The sequence below is a fragment of the Podarcis pityusensis genome (assembly GCF_964106645.2).
Source record: "Podarcis pityusensis genome assembly, chromosome: 1".
Lineage (NCBI taxonomy): Eukaryota > Metazoa > Chordata > Lepidosauria > Squamata > Lacertidae > Podarcis > Podarcis pityusensis.
The window spans coordinates 114,257,296-114,271,668 of NC_138028.1; the positions used below are offsets into that span (position 1 = coordinate 114,257,296).

Consider the following 14,373-nt stretch of genomic DNA (forward strand, 5'->3'; position numbering starts at 1 on the left):
TTTTTTGGTAGTGGAGTCTACCCTGTGGAACACCCTCCCAGCAGATGTCAAACAGCTATGTGATTTTTAAAAGACATGTGAAGGCAGCCCTGTTCAGGGAAGTTTTTAGTGTGTGATATTGTTTGGGGTCCCCCCCCCTATTTTTTGTTGGGAGCCATCCAGTGTGGCTGAGGCAACCAGGTTAGATGGGCAGCGTTATATCAAAAAGTCACTTTTTTTAAAAGGGGTCAGGAGTGGGTAACAGATTTGTTGTGCAAGAGCTCCTGATCAACTTCAGTTGCACAACCTGAATGGTACAATGACTGGACACGGCTTGTGTGTCTCTTGTAATGTATAGGAACATTCATACATGACACATACACACACCCCCACCTATCACCTGAAGTGGTTCAGTCCATTATACCAGCTCAGGGTTCTAATATCTCATTTTGCTGCATGTATAAACCAGGATTAATATGCAAGCTGAATTCTTCTCTCAAATGCCTATGTAAGGATCTATTCACATAACTCTCCCAGCCCAGCCAGAAGACTCCAGTGTCTGAAAACCAATGAAAATAACGAGTTTGAAACACTTGTAGGCAAAATAAATATTTTATTGGCATAACAGCCCCTTTTAATATGAAAGCCCTTATGTCCATTCCAAACGCACTTTGACAGACTTTTCTCATAAAAGATAGTTATAGTTTTACTAGTTTTGATTATGTATTCAACACAATCTTGATTTTATTAGTTGAAAACATATTTTAAAAACAAAAAACAAAACCACAGAAACATAAGGAATCCCAGTGGCAATAATCCAGACATTATTAAACCTTGACTGTCTAGCATCCCATTGACAAAAAAACATGTAAAAGAAACTGAAAACCCTGCCAACATACAATTTCATCTGTTCTGATACATTTCTGTTCTGATACATTTCCCTGGGCCATAGTAAAACTTCAGAAAAAGGGGAACAATTCATTCCGATTCCCCCACAACAACAGCACTATCCACTTAGAAAAACCCTCTAGTGTTTTATAGACCTGTTTTATGAAAAGGAGAAAAAGGCTGCCTCCTGATACCGTTGAGAAGTCATCAATATATATTAAGGATTTTTAAAACAATACAAAGCAAACCCCCAAGGAGAAAGATTAAAGAAGCAGAAAATTTTATTTATTTTTAAAAGGTGTCTACTGCTCAGAGATAAGGCTCTCGGTGTAAGTGTTCTTAGTAGTTTTACATAAGTTCATTTAGCTCTCTAAACTCTTTGCAAACAACAGCTTCTCCCAAGAGTTACAGCATTTTAAAACAACAACACCACAACAGGTTACTCTCCTCTTTTGAAGTGGCACTTGGTAACAGCAGTGAAAACAGGATAGTTGTTTCAAGCTCTCAGAGTGAATCAGTTATTGCACAGTTAAATACCTCACAGAGGTCAGTGGGTTTTTACATAGATATATAAAATAACAATGACAATCCTAGGCTATTTATAACTGGGGTAGATCAAGGAAGTCTTCAAGTTTTACGAGGAACACCTCTACACAGAAATAATTATAATAATTATAATAATAATAATAGCAAGACACTATGCACAAATGAACCGTAGGAATGTACAAATAAATATTAAGGCTTGGAAGGTGGTTCATGGGCAGTAGTAAGATGTAGAGTGTCCCAATCGGAGCAGAGGGAGCTGAAGTGGAACATTAAGCAGCACAAAACTACAAACTGTATACAGTAGCCTTCACTTCTGTCCTCCTGAGTGCAGGCAGACACACCAATCCAGCCTTCCAAAAGGAGAATTCCACAGTGTCCCTGGACCACATGCCAACCTGTCATTGGGGGGAGGGGGGAGAGAGTTATTGCATGATTGTCATTTCAAATCAAAAACATATATATTTATTCGGTGAAAGCAGCGACATGCATCTCAACACCCGGGACTCACAACTTGCAGACTCAACCCATAGAATAAGAGAACAAGAAGAATATACGTTTAAAGAAGATTGGAAAACATCTATTGAATATATGGGAAATAATTGTGTATAGCTGAAAACGCTGGCAGCATTAAGATAAATTCAACAGTGTAAATAAGTTTTGGTGGGTGCAATAATGGAATACCGAATGGTATAGTTTTTGTAAAATATGCAGAGATTTATGATACGTAAAATGAACTATGGAAAGAGAAGAAGGATATTTTAAGGATGTAAAATGAGTATTTGAAATTGTAAAACAGAAAATTTAAGAAAAAGTATATATATTATATATAACACATGCATTTCAACACCCCAGGCTAATGGTTTGGAATCCACCCACTGGTGGCCAAGCATTGTTGCTAGAGCCAACTTTGAGAAAGTGGAGGCAGTAGTGCAATTCTGTAATATTCAGCCCCTACATTCTTTTCTGATGTAATCTGCATGGTCTTTCCCCACCCTCCTGCTAGCACTTACTGGCATGCAGCAACACTGAAATATTTACCTGTAGTACCGATTCACGGTTGCGTTTCTTGCTTAGCGTTAGCAGATCTGCTAGGGGAAGAGACAGCTGCTAACAGTCCACTTACAATTTCCCGTCTGATTTCACCGACGATAGATTCTTTGATCTGAAAAGAAGACATTTCAGGTTTGTCTACATTTACCATCCTTCCCCTATATTTGTAGCTCACTGAAGGCTAAGCACAACTGCATAGGTTGGGCCAATCCCATTCAATCTTTCCTTGTGGAATTGGGGGAATGTGGCAGTAGGCAGTTTTCCAGGGTTATATCTGCAACACCATCCATTTGAAGCATATGGCTTTCCCCCAACTTATCCTGGAAACTGTAGTTTAAGGGTGCTGGGAACTGTAGTTCTGTGAGGGGGTAAACTACAGTTTCCAGGTTTATTAGTGGGGAAGCCATGTGCTTTATTAAATGTATGGAGTGGATGTGTCCTAAGTTCTGTACTGTGCTTCTAATCCTACAAGAATATTGTTGGAGGTCAACACTGAAGGAGGGGGGTCAATACTGAGAAACAGACCCATGAGTTCATGGTGCAGAATAACCTAGGAGCCAAAGATGAGGAATAAATTGGCAGATACCTAAGCCAGGATGACCACTGTTGTCCAAAAACTCAGCCCTAACATAAAGCCTTTTATCATTCTTTCTGTCTATGAGAATCCAATGGGCAGCAAGGGGCAGGAGGGGTGTGGTTGGAGAATGAGCCAGTCTAGTGGTTATTTAATGCCCAGGAAATTGCTCCAAACTGCAGTCCTGGTGGTTGACCACAAGCAGCAGCGCTGTGCTGAGAACCAAGGGTTCTGCGTTCCAGTGCTGGCGGGATTGCCACTTAAGGGACGAATGCTATTCACCCAAGAATACAAAGGCTATAAATAAATTGGGTGCATCCCGAAATGAAGTGACAAAGGCTTCCCAAATTAGCGGAGCTAATGGATGAGCAAGCAAGAGAAAGGATCCATCTGTGTGGAAAGGAACAGGCAACTTGTGTTCTATTCCTGGCTTTGCTACAGCCAGGCTTCCTGTGTGACCTTGGGCAGGATGCTGTCTCTGCGTCCAAGTTTCCTCGCTGCAGTAAGGCATGTGTGCAAAGAATCCAACTTTGCATCTAGAAAGTGGCACACAAGAAAGAATACCAATGGACCTGCAATCAGTCTGATTTTTAAAAATGTTTTACAGCTAAGTGTAAGACCTGCCACTCTTTCTAGAGAAGCTTCTTCAAAATAGAGGGTGATGTCCAATGATTTCAATGGATCTATGCTGAGAATGATTAATGTTGGCTATCACCCAAAGGCACCTTGAAACTAGTGCCTTGAAAGGCACCAGTGTGACTTTGCAAAAGTGGACCGGTGTCTTGAAAAGGTAAAATGGAGAGTATCAAGAAGCAGACTGTTCAAATCAAGTATTCCTGAAACAATTTGATTCAAGATACTATTCCCCAATAACCCGATTTCTGTTAAGTAGAGAACACTAGCTCCAGTCTTCTTTTATTTTATATTTTGCATTTTTTTATATTCCATAAATAAGAAAGCAATCTGCATTTTCTTCGAAGCAAGAGAGAACAAAGTTAAGTATCTTGGCATTTTTGCAGTTTTCTTCTGTGGGAGTATGGAGAAAAGGATAGCGGGTTCCTTTTCATTCCAGTAAAAAGATACAGGTCAAAAGCTCACACACATTACAGTCTATTCTGGCATGCTCTGGAACACTGAATACTGTTTATGCTGTTTTCTCCTACAAGCCAAGATAATTCATGTATACACAGGGAGAGGAATTGTTCAGAATGCCATGAGTTTAACATTTGTGAAGAAATATCAAGAATGCATATTAATGAATTTCCCTGCAATGGATTCATTCTGCTTCGGGAAGCAAACAATGCAAGGCAGAGACTTTCGGTATTTATGAGATGCAAAGAGATATATTAAACAAAGTGGGTGCCAGCATTAAACAAACCCACTCTGTAACATACACACAATGTGTGATTTGGCAAACTTCTGTGTTTAAGGGACTAGCGACACAATGGGACTTACTTCTGAGGAAACATGAGAAGAATTGAATAACTTTTATGGCATTAGTCCTTAGACCATAACAGCACCAGACTTTCTCCAAAGCCCGGCACGGAGTATGAGACTCTCGGAGAAAGATCACATCCTCTGTATGCAGGACGTCTCAGTTCAACCCCTGACATCTCTTGATACTGTTGGGAAAGATCTGAACTAAGGCTGGGCCAAAAGAAGAAAGAAAGCTTTCCAACTGCTGCAAACAGCAACCTGATGGCTTCCCTCAAAGAATCTTGGAAACTATAGTTTGTTAAGGTTGCCAAGAGTTGTTAGTAGATCCCTATTACCCTCACAGAGTTACATTTCCCCATTTCCTGGGAAGAGGGATTGATCATTAAACTACCCTGGGGATTGGAGTTCGGTGAGGTCAATCGAATCTTCTTAGCCACATTAAGAAGAAAACATTGATATCAAACGCTCCTGTCAAAAAAATGCTAGCCAGCCTGCTGCTCACCTCTCGTATGACTTGCTGCAGTTCATCATTCTCCACACTTCTGTGAATTTCTTCAACCGCAGGCACAAGAGGGATCTTTTCAAGTTTCTGCTCCACTTCCGATCTGGACGTTGTGTGTCCCTCAGAGCTTTCAGGAGGCTGCCCTGTTCCTGCTCTTGCCGGTGGAGAGGGCATCAAGGCCACACACGCTCGGTAGATTTTTTTGCTTTGGGGCTTGGCCTTCCCCATCATCTCAGATGAGTGTGCACTGTCTTTTCTGCTGGCTTGGCTGGAACACACTGAAGAGGAGTCAGAATGTCCGTGATCAAAAGCACATTCTGAGCCGTCGGCCGGCGGAATCTCCATTCCAAGTTCTCCCAGACCCAACCTCAGCTCAGACTTCAGAAATGACTGCTCTCGAATGAGTTCAGAGACCTACGGAATTATGGGAGGTGGGGGAGGAAGACAAGACAACTGCTTTACTCACTGTCTTGTGAGACAGGCAAAACCCCAAATGTATGCTGGAACAGGAGCACAAAAATTACGCCTCATCCTTGGGCTACAAACCATGCCTTCAACCCTACTGGAACACACTGCATCTCAGAATAGCCAAAGGCCTAGCATGAATTTGACAGCATCCCCAGTATCTCACATGTTCTGTACATACATTTATTCCATTCCAATCCAATCCAATCCATTCATGTATCACTGCCAATGAAACATCTCAATGTGACTGGAAAATACCACTGCCTTCACTTCCAGCCTTTGTCTTGGTTACTTACCGGCTCCATCACATTCAGTGAAGAAGGGCACGACAAGTTATCAGTGCTTCTGCTCCCATACATGCCCTGGAAGAAAAAAACCCCACAGAAATTAGGGGTTGTTGTTGTTTTTGGAAGCTCTCAAAATTGCTTCGTGGCCTGTGCCACACCGCCAACTTTCTGAGAAAACAAGGACCCAGAGAGCCTTTTATGCTACCTCTGCATTTATGATTCCAGGACATAGTAAGGAAGAAAAATATTTAAAGAGCAGTAAGAGTTTAGAGGATATGGACACTGTTAGTCAGGACTCAGAGAAGACCAAATGAAATCAGTGGACTGAAGTAGCTTAAGTTCATCGATTTCAGTTGATCTATTTGGCACAACTTAGTTGGGTCTTAGTCCCCCCCCCCCTCAAAAACACACACGCCATGTTTCCTTTTCCTCCTCAGACCCATCCCTGGGTCTTCTAAACCTTTGGAATCTCCAAAGAAAAGCAACCTGAATCTGCAGAGGTCACCATTTGGTTATCGGGTAACCTGTAGTCAGCTGAGCTATTCTGTCTAGAACTTCCCCCCTCTGATGGGGGGAAAGGACAGAGTTTGGATATTCTACATGCTCTTTAGTTTAGTTTCTTCTGACCCCTCATTCAAATGTAATAGCTCCGTTCATATGATTAAATTCTTGACACACATGCAGCCCCTTTGTTTCCCCTTTACATGAGTGGACACAAGAAACCATTGTTTGTCATTTGGGGTGGCCATGAACCCCAGTTCTCCATTCACATGTAACAGAAAGCTGCAGTCAGTTGTAGCTTCCTGGTTTGTTTCCTTGCTGACATGAAGGGAGGAGTGAAGGAGATGTAACAGCTCAGAAATACCCTAGTTTATTAAGCCAGGATTGGGCCACTGTCAATATAAGCCTCTATCATTTTCTATTTCAGGTTTGTTCATATGAAGTATGCCAGAGAGATCAAGGGGCTGGAAGGTTGATCTGGATCATTAGTGGATTGTTGAACTGGATCATTAGTGACATCTGAGCTACACCACCCTAAAATACATGGGGAAATGCTTCCAGAGCAAGTTGTGAGCCTAGGGGAGAACACAGGCCATGTTTTATGCCTGTTGGTATTGACAGAGCAACGCAAGCCCCAACTTCTTCTTGGCCTACAAATCCAAGCCCAGTTGCCTGTCTCTTAGTTTTTTAACAATAAAGGAGTACAAATACCCACAGGACAAACTCAACCATTCTGCTGAATGTGCATGTCCTCACCATTCTGAGGCTGTGGGCTACAGGCCTTCAATCTGGGCTTCCCTCTTGACACTGACTTGAAAATTTGCTTAGCATGTCTAATATTGAATTCCATTAGCCTCTGGAACATGGATCTGCATGGGAAAAAAATACTCTGCCCCAAAACAAAAATGCTTAATGTGTCTGTTCTAATGCTTGGTGGCATAACAAAGTTCTGGGTATTAGGGAATAACTCGCCCCATATCTACCTGGTGCTTCTACATCCATTGCACAGATATATCTGCACAGACGGACTGTGACAAAAGACATACCATGGGTGTCTGTTGCCTGTAAGGTGAAGACACGTGAATATTCCTAAGCTGCTCTTCGAGAGTAAGAAGGCGCTCCTCTAACTGCATTTCTAATTCCTGAAGCTCCATGCGGACAGATTTCCTCAGGCTCTGGAGTTGATCAGCTTCGTATCTAAATCAGAAGCAAACAAAATGGAAAGGGGAATATACAATCCTGTTGGCAGAGCACAAATAGGCATATCATCCAAAGCAGTGGAGGGAATGATAACATATCAGTCCAGTGTTATGCAGATATATGCACTTTCATATGAAAATATATAGCAACCAAGAAAAGGGAACAGAGGAAAGAAGGAATGTGTGCATTCCACAGGAGTGCATGGGGCTTTAATTTTGGTTTTGCAAACTAATGAGGAAAATCCACTGGAGATGAAATTAGTAAAAAAAAAAACTAATCCCTTAGGGCGGGGAACAAGACTTACAGAGCTTAACTAGTATGTATTTAGCAAATCTGTAAATTAAATGCTATATATAGGTTTGGATGTGGTCCAGGTATTTATTGGGAGCAGCGTATTATATAAGCAAGGGAGAGAGCTGGTCATGCAGATGCCGTAATACATGGATGGGAGAGTGAAGCAACCCTTTTCTTTCCTTACAGAATCTACAGTGAAAACGAAACGGGATTTCAGTGGAACTAGGCTGGCTTGAAGGGCTACCATGCATGTAGCAGACATCAGACAAGAAACTCATGAGCAGAGCCTTAGGCTAGGCCTGGGAAGACACACGCTCAAATCTTCACTCACTCATGACTGACCTTGAGCTCAGTCACTATTTCTCAAGCAAACCTTTACCACAAGCATATTGAAAGACTAAGATGGGGTGGGGAGAAGAAACTCAGGGCACATTTATCTCTTTAGGAGGATGGCAGGTGTGTGTGTGTGTGTGTGTGTGTGTGTGTGTAATAAAATGAGTATCTTCAGAAACAAATAGTTCTACGGAACCTCACCACAAGGTGGCTATAAGAGTGACTGGTATGATCCGGAGGGAAATCCTGAGACCACCCCAGTGTGGTGAAGTGGTTTGAGTGTTGGACTAAGGTAAAAATAAAATAAAAGGGAAAGGACCCCCGGACGGGTAAGTCCAGTCAAAGGTGGCTATGGGGTGTAGCACTCGTCTCACTTTCAGGCCAAGGGATCCAGCGTTTGTCTGCACACAGCTTTCTGGGTCATGTGACCAACATGACTAAACCGCTTCTGGCGCAACGGAACACCGTGACGGAATCCAGAGTGCATGGAAACACCATTTACCTTCCCGCCACAGCGGTACCTATTTATCTACTTGCACTGGCGTGCTTTCGAACTGCTAGGTTGGCAAAAGCTGGGAAAGAGCAACGGGAGCTCACCCTGTCACAGGGATTCAAATCACTGAGCTTCCAATCACCAAGCCCAAGAGGCTCAGAGGTTTAGACCACAGCACCACCCGCATCCCATAGTGTTGGACTAGGACCTGAGAAACCAAGGTCTAAATCCCCACTCAGTTATTAAGTTCACTGGGTGATCTTGGGCCAACCACAATCTTGCAGTCTTAACCTACTGCTTCACAGGGTTGCTGAGAGGAAAAACATTGAAGGGTTGAGAAGCATGCCACCTTGAACTCCTTGAGGAATAAATAAAATGAAAAGCCATCCCTTTCAAAACATCTAAATGTCCTAAGGAATAGGACCCTTGAAGTTAATGCCCAAATGAAACGAAACCCAAACGTCAAAAAGGATCTTACCAAGAGGGCAGAGATCAGAGCAAAAGGGACGAAAGGTTGGTCTTGACAGAAGCACTCTGAAGAGAGTGGAGAAGAGGTGGCAGAACAGAAAGACCGCCATGGAGAAAGTTGCAGCAATCTAACTGTGAGTGATGATCAGAAGCAAAGTGGCAGAGTCAGAATGCAAAAGGCCAGTTCTAAATGCGCAGAAGAGAAAGGAGAAGGAGCGTGCTTTAGGATTATTTGAAGGCTGCACACCTAGAAGAAAAACAGTGCTTTTGAGAAAGAAAGAGAACAGATGTGAAAGGTTTTAGTAGAAATATAAAAGGAACCTGCATGTGAGCACAGATATAGTAAACAAGCTGCTTAGGTGAGAGCACCCCCCTACCCCACTCACCTCTCTTCCTCTGTCATGTGCTGATAAACAGTGGTTTGCTGGCGCAACATGGACAATTCCAAATCCATCATTTGCGTTCTAAACAGGTTTAGGTTCCTTCTCACGGCTTGAAGATCTTGGAATGTATTCTAGAAGACAGATACAGAGAAGTATTTATGTTCAGAACTCTGTGTAAATACATAACAAGAGCTCTGCCAAATCAGACTAAAGGCCCCTCCAGGACAGCACCCTGTCTTCACAGTAGCCAAGCAGATGGCGACGATAGTGATGATTCACTTGTATACTGCTTATCTCAAAATGCCTCCTATGCAGTTTACAGCTACAGTTCCCCAACTATAAAAACCAATGCATAACTAAAAGAGACAAAAACCATTCTGCCGAGGCACTAAAACAACCTCAAAAATTAAAATATGCAATAAAACACAAGAGAAGTCCACAAACAGGACATGAGCTCTCTTCTCACTTGCAATTCCCAGAAACTAGTATTCAGAGGCATTCCGCCCTCTTGACACTGGAGGGAATAAAGAGCCACTATGGCTGGTAGTTATAGCCTTGTCTCCCATGAATTCCATGAGCCCAATCTGCCAATGGATTGTCTTCATAGAGACAATCTGGGCTCTGGGCTGGGGCTCAGCAACTTACAGCCTATTGGTGGAGTCAGCCATCTTAGCACCACACCTACGGCATGCCCATGACCTCCCTGTCCTTTGCCCTTGAAAACCACCCAGAGGGAGGGAAGGAGAGGGCTGGATGCATGGAGTAGAGAACTGCAACATCTCTTTCTTCGTCCCTATCTTCTAAAGATGGGAGGGGAGAACCCAGATGAAAGGACATTCTCATTTTATACATATATATAGGCGCAAGTTTATCTCAAACACATAACATGGATGAAGAGAGAGGAAAATGCCATTTACTTCATAGAGAGGTAGAATAGAAGATCTCTGAGTACTGTAAGGGGCTGTAGTGAGGTCAGGACTTCTCATCATAGCATTCTAGAAAGGGAAGAGAAGAGGTCAAAACAAACATACATTTTAACAACTTGGTACATAAGACCAATAAGCAATAACATGTCAATACAACAGTCATGAACACAACAAACTTTTCATGCTATTGCACCAAAAAAGCCCAACAAATTTTGATTTTTACCTCTTGAAATATGGCAACCCTAACTCTGGGGGACTTCCGCAAAAGCTCAGCAGCTTCGGCCAACTTCCCTGACCACTGCTGATGTTTAAATATATGGTACTAAATATACCAGTAACTTTGAATATTTAAGAAAATATCAAAGATGTTCTGTTTTATGTTTAAAATAGTGATCTCTTAATTTTGAGGTTGTCTTATACATTGGGGCGTCTTATACAAGGAAAAATACGGTAGGTCGTTTGCATTTGCCCGGTTTATTTTTCTATAACAACTTTGTGAGTAAATGGGCTGGCACTTCAAGCAAGGCCAAACTTTGGCTCTCATCCTCAACTCTGGGCCCAGCCCCCTCACACCTAAATGACAGCCCACCTGTGTTTCAGCCAGTGTTTCTGGCAGTGATACCCCGCCACCCCTCAGATATGGAAACACTGAAGCCCCAAACAATATCTAAAATCTGAGACTGGTCAGATTTGTTGCACCTCTTCAATTCTGCTGGGTGCGTGTATTCAAACCACCAAGGCCCCCAGAAGCCTTGCAAGGTGGTATAGTCCTACGGACGGCGGTATCATGTGTGCCATCTGAATTAGCTCTGTGCACCTGTGTGAAGAGCAAATTCCAACTAAGAAAAGGAATGGATTTAGATTCAAAAATCCAATTTGGCAGTGAAATTTCTGGGTAAGAAGCCAATTTGTGCAAAGCAAAACTTCCCACCTGTGATTTTTGTCCTTCCCCCAAAGGACTAAGAGCAGCCCATAGGAGACTGTCTACTCTGCGAAATAGACTGAGACCAAATGCCTTCTTCAAGGCCACTTAGTGAACTTCACAATTAAGCAGGGATTTGAAACACAGGTCAATGCAGTCTAAGTCCAACGCTGTAACCCCTGTGCAAACTGGTTCATAATATTCTGGTTAAGATACAAGTACCAAATCAAAACTGTGCTAAGATGATAATGATACGTGCTGCATGACAGACAAAGGAGCTTTTCCTCAGACTTAAAAGTATCTAAGAAGTTAGTGTGCAAGTAGCAAGGCTTCAGATAGCATTATCTACACAAACCCAAATATGTCAAAACAGAAACACACAGAGGCAATACCGCCAAACTCCTAAAGGATGGGGAAATGTAGCAAGTCCAGTGTAGGTCTAGGAGTTTTATTAACTATGGACACCATGGAAAAGAATGCATTTTACAAAATGGAATGAGTAAAGCTGTGTCAGATCCCTGGGAAACTCCTGACTGGAGAAGCAACTATGTTCATTCCAAACTTTCATATGATAAAATGAGGCTTCCGATTGTGAAAGCCTCTTCAAAAAAAGGTGAACTTTCCCCAGCTCCAGAACGGAGTTTATTGCATCTGGCAAGCATTTTAGAACATGACAGGGCTGTTAAGTACCAAGTGGGGGAAAATCTTGGGATTCGTTCTAGGAGGAGGTTGCGAAAAGGAAGTTACTTAATCAAAATTTATTGCAGAGCATTAAAATAGTCTGAGCTTTCAAATTAGCAGTTTTGCACATGAAACACATGGCTAGCCTAGCTCTCAGGCTTCATGAAGACTCTGCAGAAATATGTATGGCATTCAAATATTGTTGTTTTATTCTAATTTGTGTGTGTGAACGGGGCTTGGCTCTTAGGCATACTACTCATTTCACACTTGCCTAAACCAGGCTGGCCCTCAATATAATGACATCTGGGGAATGGGAGACGGCTCAGATTCACAATCCTGCTCAAGGACTCTCTAGATGAAAGGAGGAGAACTTGTGACCCTCCAGACATCCCTTTGTTACAACTCCCATAAGCCCTAGTGAGCATGGCCAATTATCAGGGACAATGGGAGTTGTGATGCAACATTTCCACACAGCTGTACACGGCATGCATTAGACAATTAGTGGAGAGCAAACTTGCCTTTCTGCAAAGTTTACCTCCCATTACTTATCTTGTCCTTAAAGGGACTCTGTCAAGCTCCTGACCTGAGCAATGCCAACATTCTCCAGGGCACAGAATACCAATGGCTTACACTTCATCAGATGCACTAACAGAACAGAAATATCTTCTCAAGCCTCAATTTAATAATAATAATAAAAAGCAAGGCCTTTAAAACGTTTGCATATAAAAGATCCCGAGCAGGAAGAAATCTAATTCATGCTTCACAGAACTGAGTTTTTGTACGTCAGCTTTGCCATGACTGTATTGAAAGGCAACGTGACCCAGTTGATAAGAGCATCAAACTTAGATCTGGGGAGTCAAATCCCAACGTAGTCAGGGACTCAATGGAATGTTTGGGCAGCGGCATCCAATGCGGTGCCTTCTAGCTGTGGTGGACTACAACTCGTATCAGCACGACCAGGGGTCAAGGATGATGGAAATTGCAATCCATAACACCTAGAGGGCCCCCAGTTCGCAAAACCAGTCTTTGACAAGCTTTTCCCGTTTGCCAGCAAAATCAGTTACATGTGGAAACACTAAATGCCACGGGGAATCCGAAATTTAAACAAACCACCGCACAACGGTTGTGCATGCTGTCTTTCTTTTTAGCAACCAAAATATGCATCCTCCAGACAGACACACCGGGGGGGGGGGTATACAGACTGCAGCCATGAGCTAATTTACCTGCGAAAGGTTTTGCAAAGAGTTCCTGATGTCGTGCAAGACTCTCCTCAGCTGCATTTCGACCGTGGAGGGCGAATGCATGGCCTGAGCTTGGCGCCGGTGCCCAGCGTGCCTCAGCGAGTAAGGGCAGCTGAACGGGGAAGGCAAACCACTGCAAGACGACCCAGGGGTGCTTGGGATGCTGTGTGTACTAAATGTTCTCATATGCGCACATAAGGGCCTGTCTGGATAGTCAAACTGAAGGGAATGTAGCGAGCACGACGACTGAGACATATGAGCCGGGAGGTGCAAAGGGCAGCTCTGTATTCTGCTCCGACACGGTTCGTCCGCCGCCTTGTTCAATGCAGGCTGGGAACCTTCTTTCCTAAGGGATGATGGTGCAATGAAAAGTGTGGATTTGCACCTGGGGGGACTGTGGTCTCTCTCCTCAGGGGGCTTCTCTTCCATCTGCTCCTCCTTCTCCTCCTGTTCAGGAGTATCGTACTTGTAAGTAAAAGACGGGGGGCTACAAAATGTCTGTTTTCCCGGAGTGAGCTGGACATTCACGGAGGAGACGACTTTCACCGGGTTCAGTAGTGCAGATGGGAGAGACTGGGAGCGCCTCAATGGATAGTCCAACTCAGAGATCCGATGCCTTTGCTTGAAAAGAAAGTCTTTCGATTTGAGCAGCGAGCGACCGGCTCTGGAATCAGATGAGCCGCTTATCCTCCTCTGGGCTCTTTGCAAAGCAATGCTAACCCGCTCAGTGGAAGAAGGAGATGAACTGCTGCTTTCTATAGAGGACATTGATTTAAGAATGTGGTGCGTTTTATACTGAGGAAATTCGTACTCGCTGCTTTTATCTGCGTCACTCTCTTCACTGCCTTCCTCCAGCACTTCAGACTCTCCCTCCTGTGCAAGAGCATCTTCATCTTTTCTAATATATCCTCCTTGGCCAAACTCTGTATCTCCTCCGGTCTCAGCCTGCCCAGTTTCGCCTTCTAGAACTTTCTGACCTTCTCTGGCATCGCTCTCAGAAACCGCTTCCCTCTTCCGCTGCTCCACTTCTGTGCGGAGGAATTTCTCCTCATCAAGCTCATTAAAATAGGACTGCTCATCTATTGGCGTTTTGAGTTCTTCACTGTAAGATGTCACTGTTGTCTCGCTGTCACAGCTGTCAGCGCTGCTTCCCATGGCCTGCAATGACTCGTGTCCCTGTCAGGAACACAATGAGGACAGGGT

The 14,373-nt window shown here is 43.4% G+C and overlaps 1 protein-coding gene across 5 annotated transcripts in view; it reads right to left on the reverse strand.

Annotated features, from left to right (window-relative positions):
* Nucleotides 1–572: 572 nt before the first annotated feature.
* The window catches only part of ITPRID2 (ITPR interacting domain containing 2), a 66,161-nt gene continuing 52,360 nt past the window's right edge, over nucleotides 573–14,373 (reverse strand). For all 5 annotated transcript variants that reach the window (XM_081023420.1, XM_081023419.1, XM_081023421.1 and 2 more), the window contains 8 exons: nucleotides 13,153–14,346; nucleotides 10,318–10,395; nucleotides 9,404–9,531; nucleotides 7,276–7,426; nucleotides 5,738–5,803; nucleotides 4,977–5,390; nucleotides 2,452–2,575; nucleotides 573–1,808 (listed from right to left, as the gene is read on the reverse strand). In XM_081023420.1, coding sequence (XP_080879546.1) covers nucleotides 2,465–2,575; nucleotides 4,977–5,390; nucleotides 5,738–5,803; nucleotides 7,276–7,426; nucleotides 9,404–9,531; nucleotides 10,318–10,395; nucleotides 13,153–14,346 — 2,142 coding nt within the window. In that variant the 3' untranslated portion in view covers nucleotides 573–1,808; nucleotides 2,452–2,464. The remainder of the gene's footprint in view (nucleotides 1,809–2,451; nucleotides 2,576–4,976; nucleotides 5,391–5,737; nucleotides 5,804–7,275; nucleotides 7,427–9,403; nucleotides 9,532–10,317; nucleotides 10,396–13,152; nucleotides 14,347–14,373) is intronic.